This window comes from Paramisgurnus dabryanus, chromosome 5 (genome assembly GCF_030506205.2).
Source record: "Paramisgurnus dabryanus chromosome 5, PD_genome_1.1, whole genome shotgun sequence".
NCBI lineage: Eukaryota > Metazoa > Chordata > Actinopteri > Cypriniformes > Cobitidae > Paramisgurnus > Paramisgurnus dabryanus.
Window position 1 is genome coordinate 35,286,666 of NC_133341.1, and position 24,713 is coordinate 35,311,378.

Genomic DNA, 24,713 nt, shown 5'->3' on the forward strand with positions numbered 1-24,713 from the left:
ACAGGTATGTATGGTGGCACAAAATAAAAACATGGCCATTTTTTAAGCGGATTTAGTTTAGTTTAGTAGTGCAAACGAAGTGCTCTTCCGCCATACAATATAGTTCTCATTTTTATCCACTTAAAAAATCGCCACATTTTATTTTGTGCCACCATACTTACTTGTGTAACTACTCGTGTAACAGTCTTTAAATAGGGAAAACATGGAAGTGTTTGGTTGCTTCTAAATTCATCCCTGTTTGGATCCTAAGGAATGAATGGGGCTAGGCTAAATGTTTACACATTCGCGACGTGCTGTGCAAAGATGAAGTGCACGCATTGAAAAAAGGTAGGTATGTATTTATTTGTCTAAGTTGATGTTAGAACATAGTAAAATATTGAAAAACAATGGTGTCTTCCTTAAATTTTTCACAAAATGTGCAACACAATACAGTACGTAGGGAGATTTTATGTACAAAACAGTTAATCACAAAACATTATTTTAGCTTAGTTTTCACATATTTGCTAAATACTTTTAGTCCTTCTAAGGATAACATGTATATAAAAATAATTAGGTTTCTTCAGACATAATATATTAAAGTAATATTGTTTAATAATCTCTGATATTCAAAAATACTATGGTATGGATTACATTCTTGTTGAGCTCATCTGCATCTGCTTAATTATAAAACTGTTACTGAAATAAAACTTAACGAAGCATAAAGGCCGTTTCACATGGTACGCGGCAACCGCGAGTGTTTAGTTCTTTTTTAATAGGAGACGTGCGGAAAGCGGCAAAACGGGAGCTGTTTCAGAGGGGAAGCGGAGTTGGTCCACACGCCTTGCTCGTGCACCCAAAATCCTATTCCTTCTCCGGACACGGTACTTCATGACAGGCGCCGTTGAAGATAAACATGTTTGCACTAAATGCTGCACAAAACGCTTCCAATACAAGAGAAAAGCTGAAGCCGCGCGGCGATTTTGCCGCTTACCGCGTACCGTGTGAAACGGTCATAAGGGGGCGTGCACACCAAGGCATTTACATCCACGGCCGGCGTATATTTTCAATTGTTTCCAACGAAAGCGATGCGTGTTTCAAAAACCCAAGCAGCTGGCGATTTTCTTCAGTATTCAGCGTTGCGTTGTTTCCATGCTAAGTGCCGGGATTTAAAAAAATTTAAAGTCGCAATGAAATTGAAATGAAAAACTATATATGTATTTTTAATAGTGTGGTATTATTAACAAATGACTTATCTGTGAGCTTCATTATTTTTTAAAAATTCGTGTGTGCTCATAATCTTTAATCAAAAATGCAAATCTCCTCCCCTCCTCAAAACGATCTCTCTTCACTTCCGGTCAAAAGTATGGCAGGTGGGCGGGGTCCGGGAGAAGATCGCAGTGATTAGCAATTAGCAACACGACCCAACTTCAAACGATCCAATCAGATCTCGATGGACAAATTCAAATCCAGCCCTGCCTTATTTCATCTCAAAAGCCGTTTCATTCGGATATACGTCACCACGGGGAAAATAAGGCAATCGCTACTTCCGTTTCATGGCGACTTTAAACTTTGAGTAAAACGCTCAGCTCTTCAATGTCATTCCTCACTCGGCCGTCCAATCACAGTTGAGGAGGGGTGAGACAAATATCACAACAACCAACCAGTTGTTGTTCAACGACTGATAAACCAAGCAGAAGAATCACAGCAACCAAAGCACTCAGCTGAAAAAAGCTGGCAAGTGACTACAGTTGGCATTCGCCTGCCGTTTTCAACACTTAGGTGTGCAAGCACCCTGAGGGTTACATTCAAGTTCATTTATTACCATACAACCTCAAATTTAAAAGGATGATAAATCAAAGGCTTTATTATCCACCCGCCTACTCACACTGTGCTCTAATCGCTTAAATAAAGAAAACAATTACTAAATATTTGTGTATTCACACTGCCTTTAAAGCTGAGTAATAAAGTGGAGAATTCTTGAATGTGACCCAGCAAAATCTATAAAAGTTTGAGCGGCCACGTGTAAGAGTTTAATGTTAATGCCAACAGGCCTCAACTTGCCGTTGTGTGAATTTACACAGCATCTCAATAAGTGCACATGGAGAAGCACACATTTCTTTTCTGGCCCTTAAAGGCCATCACGGTCACTTAAAAGTAGATGTGTTTCTTTTACAGTTTTTTATCAATTTGGTGTCACAATAGCTATGTATTTATGCACAAAATTTTGTAAATCCGACTGCTGGTAAAGACAAAACGTTCGTTTACATGTACATACTATGTAAACCGAACCAAACGTCTGTGCAAGCACACTGCCAGGGTTGCCAGATTCGTGTATCAAGACCAGCTCAATGGACTTTTAAAACTAGCTCAAATGACTATTCAGAGCCAAAATACCAATAACTAATCAACAAAATCCTTTGATCTTTAACCTGTAGAAAAAAATGAACTTGCAGAAACAGTGTAAAAGTAGCCCAAATCTAAACGCCGCCAAAAAGCAGAGTACTTGGCAACGCAGACCACAGCATCTATCGTCACATTTACGCTTTTTTCTGGATGTACAAACTCAAAGTTGAGTTGGAGAAAGTTGTTCTTAAGAAGTTTTCAGATATAGGCCTTGCTATTGCATATTTCTGTGATGAGAATCATGTGATACGTAAATATAAGACGTGAACTTAAGCACAATTTCTCTGCGCATGTGTACAAAGTAAATTTATTTTTGCGGATTTGGCCCGCGGGCCTTGAGTTTGACACCCCTGCCCTACACTGTATTCAAGCTACACATTTATATGATTGTGTGCATTCCCAGGAATCAAAGTCATATGGCGTTGCTGGGGTCATGTTAAACCAGTTAATATACTTTGCATTAGAAGTGCAAAGGTGATGGGTTCAATCCCAGGGACACATACTGATGAAAAATGCATAGCTTGAATGCATCACAAGTCGCGTCTGTTAAATGCCTTGAATATGAATGAGTGAATGAATAATAACTATTGGGTTGAAAGTGAATATGTAAACACGTACAGGTGCTGGCGACAGGTATCCACTCGTAGAGTTCATTGTGATAAGGCACTGTGTTGAATTCACTGCATTGCATTTCTCTAAAGGTGGGTTTTTGTCGGGCACATGGTTTTGTGTTGCAAATCCTGTAGCGCTTACGCTCGCCCGTACAGTACTTCCCTCCGAATTCAGGCCTGTAAACAGAGACACGGTCATGTTACAGATAATCTGTTCACAGAAATGTACCAGCACAAAAACAAAGAAATAGAAAAGTGAAAGACTGGAGATTTTTAAGAGACAGATACAAAGCTGGTTGGTAACAGAACAAATCACCAAACACAAGACCAAAAGGCAAAGGTTTGGGAAAAGTTACTCGAGTGCCATCTCTAGTGTATTCTGCTGGTACTGCAGCAGAACAATATGTACATACTACCATAGTACTATTTTTGCAATATGTGGTATATTGTGCAGACATACTTTATAACACAATGCACTGTGATTTTTTTGAATTTATAGAATTTATTTTTCAAGCTTGTTTAATTAAAATGTTTAATTAAAAAAATTAGTTACACACATATTGGATTTTTTTTTTTTTTTGGGATGATAACTGGCTAAAGCCAACCATGTAATGCAATGAGGTCTTGTGAAACTATTGTAGCATACTACTTTTTTATACAGTTTGTTTATCATTCCATAATCCATTCTATTTCCCATACTGCTATAACAGTATGCAGTGTACTGTGTATACCACACCTTACAGAAGATATGAATGAACAAATGAATGAACAAACAAACAAATGAGTAAGTGAGCGAGTCAGTGAGTGAGTGAGTGAGTAAAGCAAGTCAATGAGTGAGTGAGTGAGTGAATTAGTGAGTGAGTCAGAATATGAGTGTGTAAGTCAATAAGTGAATGAATCAGTGAGTCAGTATATAAGTGAGTGAGTGAGTGAGTGAGTGAGTGAGTGAGTGAGTGAGTGAATGAATGAATGAATAAGTGTGTCAGTATATGAGTGAGCGAGTGAATGAATAAGTGAATGGTGAATGAATGAATAAATGAATAAGTGAGTCAGTATATGAGTGAATCAGTGAGTGAGTATATAAGTGAGTGAGTATATAAGTGAGTGATTGAGTGAGTGACTGAATGAATGAATGAATAATTAAATTAATACATGAATGAATGAATGAATAAATGAATGAATGAAAGAGTCAGTATATGTGTGAGTGATTGAGTGAGCGAGCGAGGCAATAAATGAATGAGTGAGTAAATGAGTCAGTATATGCGTGAGTCAGTGAGTGAGTATATAATTGAGTGAATGAATGAATGAGTGAGTGAATGAATAAATAAATGAATGAATGAATAAAAGAGTCAGTATATGTGTAAAAGAGTGAGTAATTGATTGCGTCAGTATATGAGTGAGTTAGTGAGTGAGCGAGTCAATGAGTAAATCAGTATTGAATGAGTCAGTATATGAGTGAATAAGTGAGTGAGTGAGTCAGTCAGTCAGTAAATAAATGAATGAGTGAGTGAGTCAGTGAGTGAGTGAATCAGTGAGCAAGTCAGTATATGAGTGAGTGAGTGAGTGAGTATATAAGTGAGTGATTATATAATTGAGTGAGTGAGTGAGTGAGTGAGTGAGCGAGCGAGGCAATAAATGAATCAGTGAGTGAATGAGTCAGTATATGAGTGAGTCAGTGAGTGAGTATTTAAATGAGTGAGTGAGTGAATGAATAAATAAATGAATGAATGAATAAAAGAGTCAGTATATGTGTGAGTGAGTAATTGAGTGCATCAGTATACGAGTGAGTTAGTGAGCGAGCGAGTCAATGAGTAAATCAGTGAGTGAATGAGTCAGTATATGAGTGAATAGGTGAGTGAGTGAGTCAGTAAATAAATAAATGAGTGACTCAGTGAGTGAATCAGTGAGTAAGTCAGTATATGAGTGACTGAGTGAATCAGTGAGTGAGTCAGTATATGAGCAAGTGGGGGAGTAAGTCAGTAAAGCTGGGGACACACCTAAAGACTTGCTAAAACATTTTGAGACTGGACACAGCACACTTAAGGATTGTTTCTTGTTACTATAAACAAAAACTGAACACAACTAAAAAAGACTGGGCATGATCAGTAGATATGACCAAATTACATTCATAATCTGTGTGAAAATCCTTAGGTGTGTCCCCAGATTAAAAAGCAAAGCGGGATAAAAAAGAGAAGAAACAAGTAAATATACTGATGTAGTACTTGGGCTGGTTGCATTCTCTGTCTGCTGATTGGACGCCAGCTCCACAGGTACGCGAGCAGTGAGACCACATGCTCCAAGGGCCCCACCCTCCATTCACTGTTTCCGGTAACTTCCCCACAATTACACACTCACCAGAGATACACCACTGACACAAACACAAACAGATAATAAGTAAACCAGCAGACAATAAACCATTTCAGTATTGTATGAGATGATCTAACTCATATCTCTATACCTTATCAGGTCCACATCTGGTTCCATCTATAGGTGAGTCCAATTTGGAGCGACATGATCCGTTCACGGAACACCAGAGGATTTGACACACATTCTAGAAAGGAAAAGGCATGTATAAATGACATCTGAGGAGCTTCTTTAACGGTGCATGAAGTAATGCTTGTTGATATGAAATGCATTCATGCTGCATTTATGCCACTAAACATAAACCAAGAAAAACTAAATGTTATGCTTTACTTTTTTATTTAAAGGGGATATTTCACAAGACTTTTTTAGATGTCAAATAAATCTTTGCTGTCCCCAGAGTACATATGTGAAGTTTTAGCTCAAAATACCATACAGATAATTTATTATAAGATGTTAAAATTGCCACTTGATAGGTGTGAGCAAAAATGTGCCGTTTTGGATGTATCCTTAAAAATGCAAATGAGCTGATCTCTGTACTAAATAGAAGTGGTTGGATAGTGCAGATTAAGGTGCGGTATTATCCCCTTCTGACATCACAAGGGGAGCCAAATTTCAGTTACCTATTTTTTCACATGCTTGTGAAGAATGGTTTACCAAAACTAAGTTACTGGGTTGATCTTTTTCACATTTTCTAGGTTGATAAAAGCACTGGGGACCCAATCATAGCACTTAAACATTGAAAAAGTCCGATTTTTATGATATGCCCCCTTTTAATAAATGTATTCTTAATAGACTCTAAACTTTTATCATTATTTGCGCTATTTTTGAGATCATCAGGCTTTGAATGATAATATTGTATGAATAACATCATACATCTACTTCTGAGCAGAAAGTTGCATTGGGGCCGTACTGCAGCTGGCATTGATGCTTTGTGGAGTATCGCACTCCAGGTGCTGCCACCGGGGTGGTCAGGTCCCTCTTAGATGGACGATCATCCAGACAGAAACCCCAACCACGACTGAGAAGAAAATAAGAGGGCTTTCAAAATGAAGATCATTGTTTGGACTACCCAAAAACAATTTCAGGAGTATGACCCATGCAAGTCAAGTATAAAGTCATGCAATGTGTTTGTGTTCTCACTCGAGAAAGCGTGTTATGTAGTCCTTGCTGCAGGAGGACCAGGTGAGAGGAGAGGAGTCGTAGTGGAGCTGGCGTGACATGATGAAAGGTTGTGACCCAACAAGCTCACAATCATTGCCTTGTCCATCATGAGGGATTCCAAAACTGTAACAAAACAAGGTGACCTCACTTCTCAAGACTTTTGCCTAGGTTTGCATATTTCGGCTTAAGGCAGGAAAATACATACTGAACTTGAACTAAAGAGAAAATGACCCACACCTGTGTCCAAGCTCATGAGCGATGGTGAAGGCAACAGGTAGTCCCGAATCCTCATTGATATTGCAGGAGCGGTGAGGCTGACACATGCCAGACAAGTGAGACAATCCCAGCGTCTCGCAGGGTTGATTCTTGCCTGCGCAGATATCTTTCCTGAAAGCAGAGATCACCTCAGGTCAGACACAACAGAGCAAACAGCTGGTCTGATTTATTTGATGGGGTGATAAAGTTGTGCTGAACTAGGATGAAGTTTGGGGTTGGATTTGGCCATCCTAGCTTTGTTCAGCATGCCTTTATACATCATGAGATCATTCAGACACGTCCAGCTCTTGGTTTAGTGGTCCCCAAACAATTTTTAAATTAAAGACTGAAATTCAGATGATGTAATGCATTTCAGATAAAAAAAACTGTATAGCATTTTCTAATGTCTATATAATGTAGTATTATTTTTGTAATGCTATGTTTACTTTGTCATTTACCGTGTTATAAGTATAGCAACATCATGGTGTGCAGGATGTGTGTCACTTTGAGGGTTGATGTTCTTTTGCCAAGTGCAGAAGCTGCTGAGAGTCGTATCAGCGAGATGAGCGATCTTCAGTCCCTTCTGTGAACACACAGCAGTTTCATCTCATCTCACTGTCTGACAACCCTGACCAACTTATGTGATGGTCCTGACCACCTGCACTAACCAACATACTGTAAATCAGTCTGGACCCACATGAATGGACTGAAAAATGTAAGTAAGGAAGCGATTTTTATATACCTCATCTCCGTGTAGCAAAATGAGCCGAACTAACACGATATGGACAGCATTACCGATGCTAGCGTCATGAAAAATTCCAGCCACCTGCCAAGTAAGGGATACAAAATACATAAGAGATTATAGCTGCTGTGAGCAGTAATGTTATGATGTAATCATCCCTCACCATGTTCATGATGGTGAAGATGTAAGACTCAATGTTCCCACTTCCATGGTAGTCCATGAGTTTGGAGTCACCCACCACCATGGTCTCCACCCAGCGCTCTTTGCTAATGGAGCGCGGGGAGATTCGCCGCGGTCGTTCCCAATCCCGATCTGGATCACGGTTATGATCTCCACCCTGCTGGCTCTGTTCCTGTTCCCAGCGGTCTCTCTCCTGATCCACCTGTTGGGAATACTCCGGACCATCTGCACCACAACACACATACACACACAGAGCAATGTTAAGATACTTTATAAACCATGAACTTCATTCACACAGCACTCTGGTCCCAGAAAATATCTGTTAAATAGGCAGACAGGCTTTTGTGTGAACGCAAACACGGGAGTAAATGTTCTGGGATCACTCGTTGGCAGTGTGAATGAACCAAAAATCAAACGATCCCGGACAAATCCTGTATGCATTTTCCGCGTATTTTCTGTGTGAAAAGGGCTTTAGTCAGACAAGCTGACAAACTACAGAGAGTTTAAAGCCAATATCTTGACATATGAATCACTTCTTATCAAAGCCTTATCGTTGTATACATGCTTAAGAAATAGTCCACCCAAAAGTTATAAAAAATCCAAACCCAGTTGATTCCCTTGTATGGATCACAAAAGGCTGCTTTTGTCTACAATACGAACAATGATTTGATTGTCGAGTTTCAAAAAGAACAAAAAGCTGAACCATTATGTGAACTTCAATTGCACAAAGCTAGCACATAACTTTATTTTATAGAGTCATATCGACTTAAAATGCTGCTTTTAAATCCATTTTGAAGCTTGATAGTAAAACCCAGGCTGCTTTGCTGTTTGATAAAAACAACTTGGTCTTCTTTATTCCAGATTGAACCCGAGGGTGAGTAAAAAATGAATCAAAGTTGTAATTTTTAGGTCTATGTGCATCTGCATCTCAAATCTCGTTTTTTTTTACCTTTGACCCCGCAGGGACTGTCCTGAACCCTGTGTTCATCTGTGCTGCGCCGGCGTCTGACGTCATTCCAGGCCGAACTTCGGTAGATCACATGCGGGTGTTGTGGATGAGTGACGTTTGGGGTGTAGCCACGGACCGGCTCGATCAATACTGGACCGTCAGGTAAATTTAACAGCCCTCTCTAAAAGACATCATCAGAGGACACATGCATGAAATACAGTGGCAGCTCGTGATTGCTTTTCCAAGGGGCCAAATTCAAAATATGTGTCGTGTGTTGCTTGTGTTTTCAAAATATGTGTTTGTTGCGTCATGTGAACCATGTGCATCACGTGTTTTGTCAAAATAAGTGCCTGCTGCACACGCATCAAAACTGTTTATAAAAAAAATAAGAGACGCTCACGTTCACAAAATACACGCAAGACACTCCCGTAACAGTAAACTCTGATTACGCATGAGATTATGCGAGTATCTGGCAAACGCGAGCGTCTCTTTTATCATAAACCCTTTAGCAGGCACTTATTTTGACAAGACATGTGACGCACATAGGATCTTTGTTGCGCAGAATACATATTTTGAAATTAGGAACCACACACATGATGGGCTACATACATGTTGTGACGAACTTCGCATCGTGCGCCGTCGAAAAATGAAGTCACCGGCCGCCACTGATGAAATATATCACACTGTGCAGGTGGTTTTGGACATTTTGTCACAAAAACCATACATATTGCGGCTTTAAAGAAGATAATAAAAAATACAGATTTCCCTAAAAGTTTTTACTATATTGACATCTTGTACTGATGCCAGATAATAAAATATAGTTTTTAAAAAGGGAAAACACGGAAGTGTTTGGTGGTTTTTAAATTCATCCCTGTTTGGATCCTAAGGAATGAATGGGGCTAGGCTTAATGCTAACACATTCACGACGCGCTGTACAAAGATTAAGTGCACGCATTGAAAAAAGATAGGGATGTATTAATTTGTCTAAGTTGAGGTAAGAACATAGTAAAATATTGAAAAACTGTGGTGTTTTCCTTTAAGGGTCAGATTAAGTTGCATGCTTTTAAAGTGTGTGTCTGCCTAAGCAACATGGACTGTTAGAGTTATGGGACTGTATTTGGCAGATAAAACTGGAACGTGTTATTTAGGGATTTTTTTATTGACCTTTATTATTGCTGGAATGAAAACCCAGCTGTGGTTCTTACTGAGTTTAGCAATCAAACCCATAATGCATTGCATGCACTCGTTCACCGCACTGCTGAACGAATCAAACTCACTGGGTAAAAACACATGTGTGTGTGTGAAACTAAGCAAACCATAACCTAAAAAACGGGGTGAAACTGGGCTACGGATAACACAAAACAGATAGCAGGATTAATGGACGTACTGAGGAATACACAGTGAATGCTATGGGGGTTTGGAGACGCAGTCATAATATTGACTCAGCCGAGTGGATCATCCACAGAGTCTAAACAATACAAATGACTGCAACACTCACAATCTGTGTTATACTGGTAGAAATAACATTACAAACATACGTTCTTAGAAAAGAAAACATATATGAAATCTCTCTAATACCTCGCAGATAAGATTGAGAAATTGAGACACTTGATTATGACTCATGCTTCAGATATTTCTCTTGAGGATTTCTCTTTTCCAAGAACAACACGCAGAAATTTAAGTATTATATGGTGCACATAATTTTTTTTATTTTTTATATACATATGAATATACCTAATTTGCAGGTACCAAGGCTCTAAAGGCTGATTTATACTTCTGTGTCACACCTACACCGCAGATACAATGTAGGCTGTGTGAATCACTGCGCAGCCTGATGTAACAATGTGTCAATTCTGGACCACAAGTGATGTGATTGGTCAGCTATAACCCCTCCCTCTGCGTCGCATTTCCTCTTGAGATGGGAAAAACAAAAATGGACCATGTTGATCCGATTCCGAATTCCATTCCGATCCAATACCAGAATTCTGAGTATCGGTCGATAGCGATTCCTGACGATTCAATATTGCATTTTTCTTAAACAATGTGTGTGCTTGTGCGAATGGAGCGTTTCATCCGTCACAAGTGCATTAACCCAGTTTCTGTGAACTTAAATATCTTTAAATGTGCTTTTGTTCCTTCACATGAAGCTATCGAGTGTATTAAGAAGACTTTGAATATAGTGCATGAAACCACTTATGGTGCTTTTATAATACTGTGTCCTTTTAATCGCTTGTCAGTAACAACCACGGGTATTGGAATTGGATCCGTCCTGTTAGTCCGATACCCGATCCAGCTAAAAAGGCCCGGATCGGCCCCAATACCAATCCCAAATATCGGACCGGCGCATCCCTAGTTTAGGAGTGATATTTAACAACTCAAGTAGAAATTTACCGCCATCACTGCTGATGTTTCTCCAACAATGTACACAACAAGCTGCTACTTCTTCAGCTTTTGCTCGATACTGAAGGCAGTAATAGGTCTGTGGACACGATCTGCACAGTGAGTGCGTTTACATGCACAGAATAAGCGGATAACTATTAAAAATCTGCTTATTATAGAAAACTGTTTTCATGCGTTTACATGCAAATCAATAAACCGGCTATGCAGACAACTGCGTTTACATAGGACTTGAAGAATTATCAGTTTTCTCGCAGGCAGTGACGTCACCACCTATAGTACACAATAGGCGATCAAAAAGCCGACGGCATATCTGTCTTAAGCTATATTGTTGTATCTCTTCTCGTGTCTGCAGAACCTGTAAATGTAACATGAGCTTTTATTTTCACAGTTTCTCTGCCAACTGCTTTAGTCGAGCGGAGACTTTTATGCGTTACTTTGCGCTTACTTCCGCGTGTGACGTTTAACTTTCATACGCGGAGACATGCGCACATGGACAAACCAGTGAGAAAGCGGGTTAAGGTGTTTACATGCCACGCGAAATCGGCATAATGAGCAAAAAACTACCTGTGCCGATCGGTTTTTACTTACGCTGTTTATGGGCTTTCCCCGATTAAAGAAAACTGTTTTACGCGTTTACATGACTCCACGTGTAATCAGTTTATTAAGCATAATCGGCGTAAGACTGACATGAAGGCTGTGGCGTAGAGGGGCGTAGGTCCGAGGCAGAAGTATAAATCAGCCTTTAGTGTTTAGTGTTTGTTCGGACAAGGTAACATTGTAATATTACCGTATTTTCCGGACTATAAGTTGCTCCGGATTATAAGTCGCACCAATCAAAAATGCGTCAGTCAGATGAAATAACATATATAAGTCGCAGTGGACTATACGTGGCATTTATTTATAAAATTATTTCACAAAATCTGCGCTGAAGAACAGACATTTCATCTGGAGAGGCAAGTTATTCAACTAAACAATAGCACACAGAACAGCCGGCTGAATAGATGTTCGTACGTTATCGTAACATTATCAGTTATTTACACGATAAACAATAGCATACAGAACATACCTGGAAGCCTGAAGAGGATAAATTAACCGAACAAGCCACCGAGCATCAAGTTCGCGGACTCGTCATTCCACATCACTGAATCCACTGAATTACATAAATACTGGAGCAGCATTTAGCGGACTCTCCCGGCTGTAGACGGAAATGGTCTCTCATGCCTTATAAATGTCAAAATTAATTCATACAGACTTACAAGGCACTCCTGAGAATAAGATGCAGCACCAGCCCAAATATGAAAAAAAAACGTGACTTATAGTCTGGAAAATCTCCCTAAATACTCCCAAAAGTGCTGTTCCCCCATACAATATAGTTCCTCTATTAAATCCGCTTAGAAAAGCGCTACGTTTTATTTTGTACCACCAATCTGGCTCGTATAACTACTCGTCTTAAATAGGAAAAACGTTGATGTGTTTGGTCACTTCTAACTTTATCTCTGAGTGGTACCATTGAATGAATGGGGCTAAGCTAAATGCTATCGAAGTGTCGCAGCGCGCTCCAGTGCTTACATGCACGCACACAGATGATAGAGGGATGTATCAACTCTTCTTAGTTAAGGTAATAATATATTTTAATATTGAAAATGAGTAGACTATTCCTTTAAGGATGTTATTCTTAAGGATCTGTAAGGAATTTATTTTTTGCAGCCACTACAGACATGTGGTTCAGTACTAACATGGCCAATACTATTTAAGGCCTGTTCTGGTATAGTCAGTTTATTATTTTCCCTTTTTTAGACACTTTATTGTGTTTATTTCTTATAAAGAATTTTAAGTTTTTAAAATATATATTCATTAAATAATTACTTTTAAATATGTGTTATGTGTATTAAACTATTATTAAAATATGTGTTATATTTAGGTAAACCTTGCAAAAGATTTACTTTAAATAATTACAACAATGTGTGAAAAGTATTTCATGAACAAACGAAAAAAATGTATGAGAATTAAATGTCAAAGCAATAAAACAGGCAATTAATCGCCATAATTTATTAGACAGCCAAATTTCATAACCGTGACAGCCCTACTTAACACACAAATAAAGTAAAAATTGTAAAGACCATTTTGACAAGGCTAGTTCTCTCCTCCCCTCTCCGCATCTGCTCCTCAGCAGAAACGTGAGCTTTAGTGTCAAGGGGCATTAAAATACCAAAAGTTGTGATCCTTAATACAGAAGCCATGTGTGTTTGGCTCAGAGTCCCTGCTGGGTTTGTTGGAACAACAAACAGAATATAAAGGACAACAGTATAGGGCTTCACATTGTACTTTACAGTTTTATGTCCCACGGAGGTCAAGAAGAACATACTGACCTATTGACTAATACAGAGATGTATGTATATTACTTGTTTACATTTATAATGTAGTATATTTTTGTATTAACTATACTATAGTAAAATTCCGACATACTTTTTTTCAACTTTCCAATAGTAAATATTAAGGCAGTGGTCTCCAACATGGTTGCCCGCGCAGAGTCTGTGAGTTGCCCGTTAAGTGTGTTTGATTAGGGTTGGAGCTAAACTTTGCTTAACTTTTCTGGAGGACAGTCCAGGACCAAGAATGCCCACCCCTGTATATATGAATGTATGTAACTTCTCCTAGACGCCGAATCAAATTCCTTGTGTGTGTGTGTGTGTGTGTGTGTGTGCACTTTGTGTATAAAGCTCATTTTGATCCTGAGATTAGGGATGCTAAACAATTAATCGCGATTAATCGTTAGCAGAATAAAAGTTTTTGTTTACATCACATATGTGTGTAAACTGTGTATAATAAATATGTATTTATATATATAAATATGAACACATTCATGTATAATTTTAAGAAAAAAAAATGTATATATTAAGTATTTATATTTATATATAATATAAATTATACATAAATATACAAATGTATATACACATGTAAACATTTCTAAAACATATACATGCATGTGTGTACATTTATTTATACAAAGTTATTATACAGAGTTTACACACATATATGATGTAAACAAAAACTTTTATTCTGCTAACGATTAATCGCGATTAATCGTTAAGCATCCCTACCTGAGATTTATTTTAAGCGAATGCTATTTTGTCTGTAATTGAGTCATTTGTGCATTAAAATGTTAAAAATGCACAGAGCCAAAGTTCAGATCCCTTCTCTCTCGATGGTGAGTCACTTTGTGTTGACAGAGAGATTCTTTATTTTATTTACACAAGGCCCTCAAGAGCCTTGAGCAGATTATAACCACACAGAAGACAGAGCAGCTTTACAGTGGAAAAAAGTTGAATGCATGAAAAATACAATGCAATCCAACCTCCCCATAAATAAGTTATCTTCTGACTATAAGTTATACGAGACATGCATATTATACATATTTTAAGCTCCACACTTTTAGGTTCTTGTTGTTGCCTTTATCTACTAACTGCACTGCATAATTTTGCATCTTATGCATTAAACATCTGAGTTTGAAGCGTCAAAACATGATATGAAATGAGAGAGATGTTTAGAGATGTATTTAGGTGAAGATAATATGACAGGAATGAAGAGCAGTTGATTGACAACATGATTGAAAACATGACCTTACATGAGGGGGCAAACATGCTCAGGCAAAAAGAAAGGCAGATTTTCCTAATAAGTCATTTTTTCCAAACCTCTTTCCAACAACCAAATAAGTAACTCTCTTCTTTCTTCTTGTTCAATGCAAGCGAGTCATGTTATGTGGTGACTCACTGACCTGATTACAGTTCTTCTTAAAGTAATAGTTTATCCAAATTCTCTCCTAACTTAAGGGCTCATAATATTTGTGACAAGGTCCTAAGGCGTAGCATCGATACTAAGTTTTCATATACTTCTGCATCGTGGTCCGCATTGGCGTGCAATTACACATGCACACCACTAGTGGGCAGTAGCCATCCGTGTAACCCACAGTAGCAGTGCAACCGTCAAAGAAGAAGCAGCTCGACCAGTAAACCCACAAACGAAGAAGAAGAAGCAGCTTGTTGTGTATGATTTGAGAAGACCAGCAATGATGAAGGTAAATAGACAGCGACTTTTGTTGCAGTTTTCACTCCTCAACTTGGCCCATCGCAAGTGGAAATGTGAAGAAATGCGACACAGATTTTTTTACCTTACGTGACGTACTAGTGGACCAATCACAGCGCTTGCGGTCTGCATAGAACGGCGAGGTGCGCATCAGGCTACGCACAGCCTACCTATAACCTATGTTGTAGAACCTACGCATGACTGTAAATTACACTTTACCCTCATGCCATCACAGATGTATATGACTTCTTTCTTCAGCTGAACAAAACCGAATCTATTTTATAGCAAAATTCCATTATGTAAAATGGCAAAGCTCCAAAAAGCACATCCATCCATCTTTAAGATAATGCAAATGACTCTGGTGGGTTCATACATTTCTTCTGAAGCAAAAAGCTACATGAGAGCTTATTTATCAATGTAATGTAAAGTCACACTGATAAAGCCCCGCCCACAACTACTGACTCACAGTCCTGGTTTACCATAAGTTCGGCTCTCAGCAAGTTATACGTTGTCCTCAAGCGTGTCGCACAAGCCCTGAAAAGTGAAGCCAAAACGTCTCGATCGCCCCCCAGTGACTGGTCCCAGTAAATGTCATAAACCCCGCCTCCCCATGTTATTCAATGGGACAAAACAATTTAATTACACTTCAATTATCTTTTTTTCCAAAGCTGGTTTCTGTCATTTACTGTAGTTTTTATCACACTGATGTAAAGTCAAGTGTTCGTTTTAAAAATAAGTTTGTTTTTAGTTAGTTATTTAATGCTATAAAAACGCTGGTGTCACGTCATGATTGACAGCTGTGATATGCGCATTCTGCGAGGGCGGGGCCTTGCTTTCGTGGCTTTACTTCCTGCTCACTACTGCGCAGGACTGGTCCTGAAATCGAAATAGTGAGATACTATTTTTTCTGACTGTATTTATTTTAACTGAAAACGTTCACTGTCTCTTTTGGTAAGGGAGTGAGGAGCTGTAGCTCAATTGCATTTAAAGGAATAGTCTACTCATTTTCAATATTAAACTATGTTATTACCTTAACTAAGAAGAGTTGATACATCCCTCTATCATCTGTGTGCGTGCACGTAAGCGCTGGGGCGCGCTGCGGCACTTCGATAGCATTTAGCTTAGCCCCATTCATTCAATGGTACCACTCAGAGATAAAGTTAGAAGTAACCAAAAACACATCAACGTTTTTCCTATTTAAGACGAGTAGTTATACGAGCAAGTTTGGTGGTACAAAATTAAACGTAGCGCTTTTCTAAGCGGATTTAAAAGAGGAACTATATTGTATGGCGGAACAGCACTTTTGGGAGTACTTCAACTCGCCTGAAAAATCCGCTCCCCTTCTCCCTCTCATAATGGGAGAGGGAGGGTGTTACTGCGCCGAGTCGAAGTACTCCCAAAAGTGCTGTTCCGCCATACAATATAGTTCCTCTTTTAAATCCGCTTAGAAAAGCGCTACGTTTTATTTTGTACCACCAAACTTGCTCGTATAACTACTCGTCTTAAATAGGAAAAACGTTGATGTGTTTGGTCACTTCTAACTTTATCTCTGAGTGGTACCATTGAATGAATGGGGCTAAGCTAAATGCTATCGAAGTGTCGCAGCGCGCTCCAGCGCTTACGTGCACGCATTAAGATGACAGAGGGATGTATCAACTCTTCTTAGTTAAGGTAATAACATATTTTAATATTGAAAATGAGTAGACTATTCCTTTAAAGGTACAGAGACAAAAACAGTGCCCCAAATAGAGGCACTTTGGACATGCTATAATAAATAATCAGTGGGGTATTTTGAGCTGAAACTTCACAGACACATTCTGGACACAGCTGATACTTATACTACATCTTGAAAAAATGGACATAATATGTGTCCTTATAATAATGCTGAATATCATTGATCGTCAGAATTTGCACAAATTTGTACAGCATATGCCATGTATGTACTCTTACACTGGGTTATTTTCAACCCAGCGTTGGGTCAAAAGGGACAAACTCAGCCGTTGGGGTAAATTAACCCATACATTTTTTAGATTTGACCTAACAATGGGTTAAAACCAAGGGGCAACCTTCTGGTCTCTGTCGTGACACCAACACGGAAGTGACTTAAAGTGCAATTCATCGACTGGCCGCTAGAGACAGGCTCCAAATGGGAGTCAATCCCATTGACTCCCCATGTTAAAATGCCAAACTTTACAGCAGAAATAAATATGTTTACAGCCTGGTCCAAAATAGGTTTTCCATCTATATAGCTAGTTTTGCACTTCATGACAGCTGTGAATTTTTTTTGTAACTCATCGGTTGAAATTATATTAAGCCTTAAAGTTCTGCATAATTAAGGGCGTAGCCACTTTAGCGATAGGGGAACTGCCACTCCTGTCGCTACCATAAAAAAAGATGGACGACGTGATGTCACCTTCTATTGTAATGAATTGAAGCTGAAAATGTCCGAACATGGTCATCGCCATCGCCATGTTTGGAGACAGGGCATGTGGAAAAGGAGTCGTCCGTGGAGCCAGAGGCGGACCCGTGGTATCAAGCTTCTGCCCAAACGCTCACGCACCCAATTCAACCACGCCAATCATAATGACACGCCCCATTTCTATAACATCAAATTACTAGCTAAAATGAAACTTATCACAAAAATGAATAATTGAACATATCTCAGCATGATAACAACTAACTTAAATAATATTTTTTTAATTTAAAGTCCCATTTGTCTGCATGAAAAGGGCAGGGTTTATGACTTGTACTGCAGCCAGCCACCAATCAAAGAGCCAGAGGATTCACTTTGCAAGATGTATGAGGCACACCAGGTCACTACCCTCGAGCTAGGCGGGTGTGGTTTCAGCACCCAGGCCCCTCAGCACCACCCACATCCCGTCTCTTTGCCCATTTTCAGTTATACGCGAGTAATGCACTGTGAAGCACTGCCAAGATGGCGACGACAGGCACCGTCTACTTTAAGCTTCAAAAAAGCTCTTTACAAACTCGAGCGTCTCTTTAATCATAAACCCTTTAGATGCGTCTGCAGAAGGGATTTATTTCGACAAGACACTTGATGTACATAGGTTCACTCGACGCCCCGAACATATGGAGCTAGAAGAGTCTCAATTAAGATAAATGCACACACTACATTCACATTTGCACACACAGCATACACAAATGCGCACAAAATTCACAAATGCACACACAAAATTTAAGAAGCACAGAAGATTCACAAATGTACACAAAATTCAGAAATGCACACAAAATTCATAAATACACAACCAATTCAGAAATGCAAACAACATTTACAAATGCACTCAAGATTCACAAATGCACAGGACAAGATTCAGAAATGTATTTCTGATGCACACACAAATATATCTTGATTTACAAACTGTTTTGGTCTGTGAACATTACTGCATTTGTGTGTGAATTTTGAGACTCCCCTGACTTGGCTCGACACACAAATGCCTTTTTTTAAACAGGGAATGATCTGCAACCAATCAAATATCTCCCTTGTTTTAGCCAATCACAAGAACGCACCCCACGTGGGGGATTGTTTACTTATAAGCCAATCACATGACCTTTAAGCTGGTTTGCCAACCGCCAATAAAACCGAAAAAGAAGAAGTAGTTTACACAGCGTGATATGCACGTGGTGCGGGCGCGAGCTAAAGTTAGCGCGGTGAAGTTCTGCCTGTTATTTATGAATCCTGTGTGTGCATATGTGAATGTAGTGTGTGCATTTATCTTTATTGAGACTCTTCTAGCTCCATACGAACACATATTTTGAAATTACGAACCACACAAATGACGGGCTACATACATGTTGCGACGCCCTCGAAAAAAAAGTCACCGGCTGCCACTGCAAATTATGACATTATTTCCTAAACTTCTTGTTAAAATGATTATGCTTACATAATGTGAAATAAAAATAGAAACATTTGGCTGTATAAGCGGCTCACATTACAATCCAGATCAGAATCGACAGACTCTCAGTTTACAGTTTATCACTGTTTCTTTGCACTCTTGTTAAGGATTGAACACAGAGTTTGTTTTGCAAACAATACAGGGGTCAAAGATTATGAGGCCCACACCCATCGTGTGGCTCCAGACCAGCACTAGTTTGACCATCAGCTTTACCAGAGCTTGTTACTGTGCTCATCATGGTAGGAAACATGTTCAGATTCATTTCATTCAAAACATTATATGCTATAAGCCTAATTCAATTCGCCGCCATATTGATTCCAAACCAAGGCTGTAAGGGATGGACGTCCAGAGCGTACACTTATTGTTTTGTATCAGGGTGTTTGTCATTCAATCAACAAAACACAGAAAATAAATCATTTTACAAATTTCCACAGGACGAATAACCTCAGAAAACGTGGATTGTTAAAATTAGAAGGGACATATGACCTAATTTCAGATGAGAATAGTGTACATAATATTTGTTTTGGATATAAGCCTGTTGGCTTATCGCTAATTTCTCATGTTGTAAGCTGAAGCTCAAGTTCAAGTCAGTTTTTACAATCTAAAAGACTTTAAAAAGAAAAGAAAAATCATCTTTTGATACGTTAAGACAGATATTTCTCACCAATCCGTCACAGGTGCTGATGGCGGCCGTCCCTTGTGTGTTGTGGTACGTTACAGTGCCAATAAGATGACAGGTGCCTTTCCCGGACATTTGTGTCCGCGTCTCCATTAAACTTTTATTACGCCTCTCCAACACATATTCAGAGGAGAGCAGATTATTGTTGGTGGTTAGGTTGAGAGTTAACTCCTGACCTTTGTAGTTAAGTTTGTAATACACCTGTGTCTCTTCTGGACTCGGGTCTCTCTTATGTTGCCTGTTCATGACATGATGCAATAAAGCGTGGGAGAAAAAATTACCATCCTTGTCCACTTTTTCAGGGTGAATGATGTAAAACTCAGAGTGCTGTTTGATGAAGAGGTCTGATGAATGAAACAAAACAGAAAACTCACTTGATATTTACAGGAAACTTTTTAGTAGAACATTGATATTTATTCATTTATTCATCAGCTTTTTTCCAAAGTGACACAGAATTAAGTTATTATTTGGTTTGGTTATATAGTGACTTTTTGACGATAGGATGATTGTTCATGTATCAACCCTTTTAAACTTAAAACCTAAACTTACTACCTAAACTGTACTGTGCAATTAATCGTTTCAGATTTTCTATTTAAATTTTTGATTCAAATTATTACAAAAAAAAGATAATCGAGGTAAAACAACTATTGTGCAATTAAAATAGAAATTGCATGCTGCTGGACAAATGTGTTTGTAAGGCACTTCGAAGGCACCACTGCTTTGACATACACTCACCTAAAGCATTATTAGGAACACCATACTAATATTGTGTTTGGTCCCCTTTCACCTTCAGAACTGCCTTAATCCTACATGGCATTGATTCAACAAGGTGCTGAAAGCATTCTTTAGAAATGTTGGCCCATATTGATAGGATAGCATCTTGCAGTTGATGGAGTTTTGTGGGATGCACATCCAGGGCACGAAGCTCCCGAAGATCCCAAAGATGCTCTATTGGTTTGAGATCTGGTGACTGTGGGGGCCATTTTAGTACAGTGAACTCATTGTCATGTTCAGGAAACCAATTTAAAATGATACAAAATCGTGACATGGTGCATTATCCTGCTGGAAGTACCCATCAGAGGATGGGTACAAGGATGGACATGGTCAGAAACAATGCTCAGGTAGGCTGTGGCATTTAAATGATGCCCAATTGGCACTAAGGTGTGCCAAGAAAACATCCCCCACACCATTACCCCACCACCAGCAGCCTGCACAGTGGTAACAAGGCATGATGGATCCATGTTCTCATTCTGTTTACGCCAAATTCTGACTCTACCATCTGAATGTCTCAACAGAAATCAAGACTCATCAGACGAGGCAACATTTTTCCAGTCTTCAACTGTCCAATTTTGGTGAGCTTGTGCAAATTGTAGCCTCTTTTTCCTATTTGTAGTGGAGATGAGTGGTACCCGGTGGGGTCTTCTGCTGTTGTAGCCCATCTGCCTCAAGGTTGTGCGTGTTGTGGCTTCACAAATGCTTTGCTGCATACCTAGGTTGTAACTAGTGGTTATTTCAGTCAAAGTTGTTCTTCTATCAGCTTGAATCAGTCGGCCCATTCTCCTCTGACCTCTAGCATCAACAAGGCATTTTCGCCCACAGGACTGCAGCATACTGGATGTTTTTCCCTTTTCACACCATTCTTTGTAAACCCTAGAAATGGTGTGTGTGAAAATCCCAGTAACTGAGCAGATTGTGAAATACTCAGACTGGTCCGTCTGGCACCAACAACCATGCCACGCTCAAAATTGCTTAAATCACATTTCTTTCCCATTCTGACATTCAGTTTGGAGTTCAGGAGATTATCTTGACCAAGACCACACCCCTAAATGCATTGAAGCAACTGCCATGTGACTGGTTGATTAGATAATTGCATTAATGAGAAATTGAACAGGTGTTCCTAATAATCCTTATGGTGCCTATTGCAACACTTACTTCATAAAAAGTTTAAATAAATGCATGTTTTCAAAGTCACGGAGTAATCATGTTAAATAATCGTGATTATGGTGGGAGGGGAATCGTTATTATAATTTTGCTCATAACCGAGTAGCCCTAGTAATGTGTTTTTCCATGGTTATACCACTGCCTATGTAAGCATTTCGAACTATTGTGTGTATGATGTATAAACGTTTACATTGTACTGAATAATTTCCATATATACATGACATCTGACTGTCCTTTTTACTGTCACTGTGCTTGCTTTCATTGTCTATTGTGCACATCGACATGGATCTCGCAATACGAAACGCATCACGATACAGTGGGTGCGATGCAAAATGTTGCGATGCTATAACTCAAGGCGGTACATTGGGATATTTCCTCTTTAAGGAATATAATAGGATATAACTATGATTGTAATGTGACGTCACACTGATAAAGCCCCGCCCACAGCCACAGACAGACAGTCCTGCATTACCATAGTTTCCGCCCTCAACGAAACCTTTGCAAAATATTTGTGGTGTGCCCCTATGTTAGCACTTCCGTCACTGTTTCTGTTCAGAGATAAGATTGCTATCTAGTGGTCAGGATGTAAACTCCAAACGAAACAACAGCTACCATGAATCTTATATGATTATATATTGATATTGCTTTTTTAGAATCAATACCGTATTGGCAAACAATATATCACGATATTAACACATTTATATTTTTTATTGTACCCCTAATTGTCAGTAGCTTAACTGGTAAAGAACTGCAGTGGCAATGTAAAGGTTTAATCCCAATGCAGCACATAAGGGTGATTATATAATTGCAGGTAAAAATTGGGGGCGGTTTCATGGATAAACCCAGATATTCAGACATTTAAGACGTTTTTATAAACAAACCTTACAAAAAACAATACTGGTGTGCATCTTGAGACAAAACAATGGCATTGATATGTGTTAAGATAAGTCAGTGCAAGGTGTTTTTAAATTAAAGCACCGCAAACATCCATTTTAATCTGGGACTATAAGCCCTGTCCGGTTAACCTCCCATTGATGTGTATTGTGTTTTTTTTTACAATTTTTAATTGTTTTAATAATTTGGTACTTAATGTCAGAGATCACAAGATGTTACAGGTCGTAACAATATAACCTTTTCTGTAAAAAAAGGTGTCTTATATAGCTGAAAATTATGATTTTGACACTAATTCAGACAACATGAATCCATGATAACTCATAAAATGACATAGACTGAAGTCCCTGCAAGTCACTTAGGATAAAAGCATCTGCCAAAATCCTTAATGTTTAAATGTCATTGTATTTTTATTTATGACAATATATAAATGTACCGGTATCTTTGTGCAGGACAACATTCTTAACGTTGCATTTGACCTTTTGTGACTAAATATTCATGCATTCCAGTATACAAAGTGCATTCATTAATTACATTTATGGGCTAAGAAGAAACTATTTGCTCCTTCGTCGGATAAACAGCCTAAACATTTCTGAAGTAAAATCCAGCTGCATGAAAACACAAACCTTGCTCTGTGTCTGGAAAGAGGTAGTCCGCTTCAGAGCTCTCGACGTGGCTTGCAGCCAAAAGAAAAACGCAATGTAAACGAAAAAGCGCAACGATAGCACGATGTGGCATATTTTCGCAGCGCAACATTAAAGCAGTAAAAATGCGCGCGGAGAAACGTTGTAACGCGCGTCACGGTGGGAGTTTCTGGTGAAAGCTGGAGACATCTAGGCTCAGACAGACAGACAGAGAAAGAGAGTTTGCGTTGAATGAAGGAATATGATGTGGAGTGGGAGGAGAGATTCCCGGGACTATCCTACTGTTTCCACGCGCACGTGGAATTCCAGGACACGCAGCATCGGGAGGAGGAGAGGTGCTCAAAAACAGCAACCATAAACCAGTGGATTTTCCAACTTGAGTCCCCCAGTTGTCTACTGCAATATTTAAAGCTCCAAAACATGCACAATTTACCAGTAATTATCTAGTTATACAAACATGTATATTTGTTATAAAAATAAGCTGAATAAATATCGCGAATATTTTGATTTGTTTTTTACAATATTAAAACTCCGTCCGTTGAGGCATGATATGAACGGTTTACGTACAATTTATATATATATATATATATATATATATATATATATAAAATGTATTTATTTATTTTTCATCGATTATGTTGGTAGTCGAGTAATCAGAGGATTATTCACAATTTAAAGGTGCAGTGTGTACATTTTAGCAGCATCTATTTACAGAAATCCAACATAATATTTTATATAACTATAAATTATCAGTGGTGTATACCTTACTGAACTGTATTGTTTTTATTACAGAATAGGCCATTTTTATCTACATACACCGTGGGTCCCCTTACCACCCTGCTGAAAAAAAAACCAATAGAACCATTACAGAAAATTCTAATGGTTTCCATTCAAATACCAATAGAAACCATTAGCTTTTACCATTAAAACCACTACACTGTAGTGTGTTTTGGGCCATATTCCATTAGAACCAATACATAGAACCAATACAAACCATTAGAAGCCAACAAAAACCAATACACTGTAGTGTGTTTTGGGCCATATTCCATTAGAATCAATAAAATTCCCAATAAAACCAATAAAACCATTAGATTTTCTGTAATGGTTTATTGTTTTTTTCAGCAGGGCAGGAAGACACCATTTTGCGCTGAAATGTTTCTACAGTAGCCCTAAACGGACAAACTGCTCTATAAAGTGCATTTCATGTTGCCTCAGATGACGACACGTTTGTCCTGTGGGGGCTACAGTAGCTTCTCTATGTGTTTGAGTGGTGGACTGAGCCGTTGGTTGCAATTTGCAATCTCACCTCTAGATGATGCAAAAATGTACACACTGTACCTTTAAATATATTAAAGGGCACCTAGGGTCCGATTCACATTTTTACATTTCCTTTGGTGTGTATTAGTAAATGTTAACGATATGCAAAAGGTACAAACCCCAAAATAAACGCTGACGCAAGTTATCGTCTCCAACTTAAATCTCTTTCCTTGGACTACAACAAACACACGGATTGCAGG

At 38.8% G+C, this 24,713-nt stretch overlaps 1 protein-coding gene across 1 annotated transcript in view; it reads right to left on the reverse strand.

Moving 5' to 3' along the window:
• Positions 1 to 23,543, reverse strand: part of LOC135732721 (A disintegrin and metalloproteinase with thrombospondin motifs 12) — a 38,945-nt gene extending 15,402 nt beyond the window's left edge. Inside the window, exons 1-12 of the mRNA XM_065250987.2 lie at positions 23,179 to 23,543; positions 19,706 to 20,064; positions 8,645 to 8,825; positions 7,679 to 7,920; positions 7,516 to 7,599; positions 7,232 to 7,356; positions 6,756 to 6,905; positions 6,498 to 6,641; positions 6,231 to 6,375; positions 5,452 to 5,544; positions 5,216 to 5,361; positions 3,001 to 3,170 (exon numbers count right to left, since the gene is read on the reverse strand). Coding sequence (XP_065107059.1) covers positions 3,001 to 3,170; positions 5,216 to 5,361; positions 5,452 to 5,544; positions 6,231 to 6,375; positions 6,498 to 6,641; positions 6,756 to 6,905; positions 7,232 to 7,356; positions 7,516 to 7,599; positions 7,679 to 7,920; positions 8,645 to 8,825; positions 19,706 to 20,064; positions 23,179 to 23,308 — 1,969 coding nt within the window. The 5' untranslated portion in view covers positions 23,309 to 23,543. The remainder of the gene's footprint in view (positions 1 to 3,000; positions 3,171 to 5,215; positions 5,362 to 5,451; positions 5,545 to 6,230; positions 6,376 to 6,497; positions 6,642 to 6,755; positions 6,906 to 7,231; positions 7,357 to 7,515; positions 7,600 to 7,678; positions 7,921 to 8,644; positions 8,826 to 19,705; positions 20,065 to 23,178) is intronic.
• Positions 23,544 to 24,713: the final 1,170 nt, after the last annotated feature.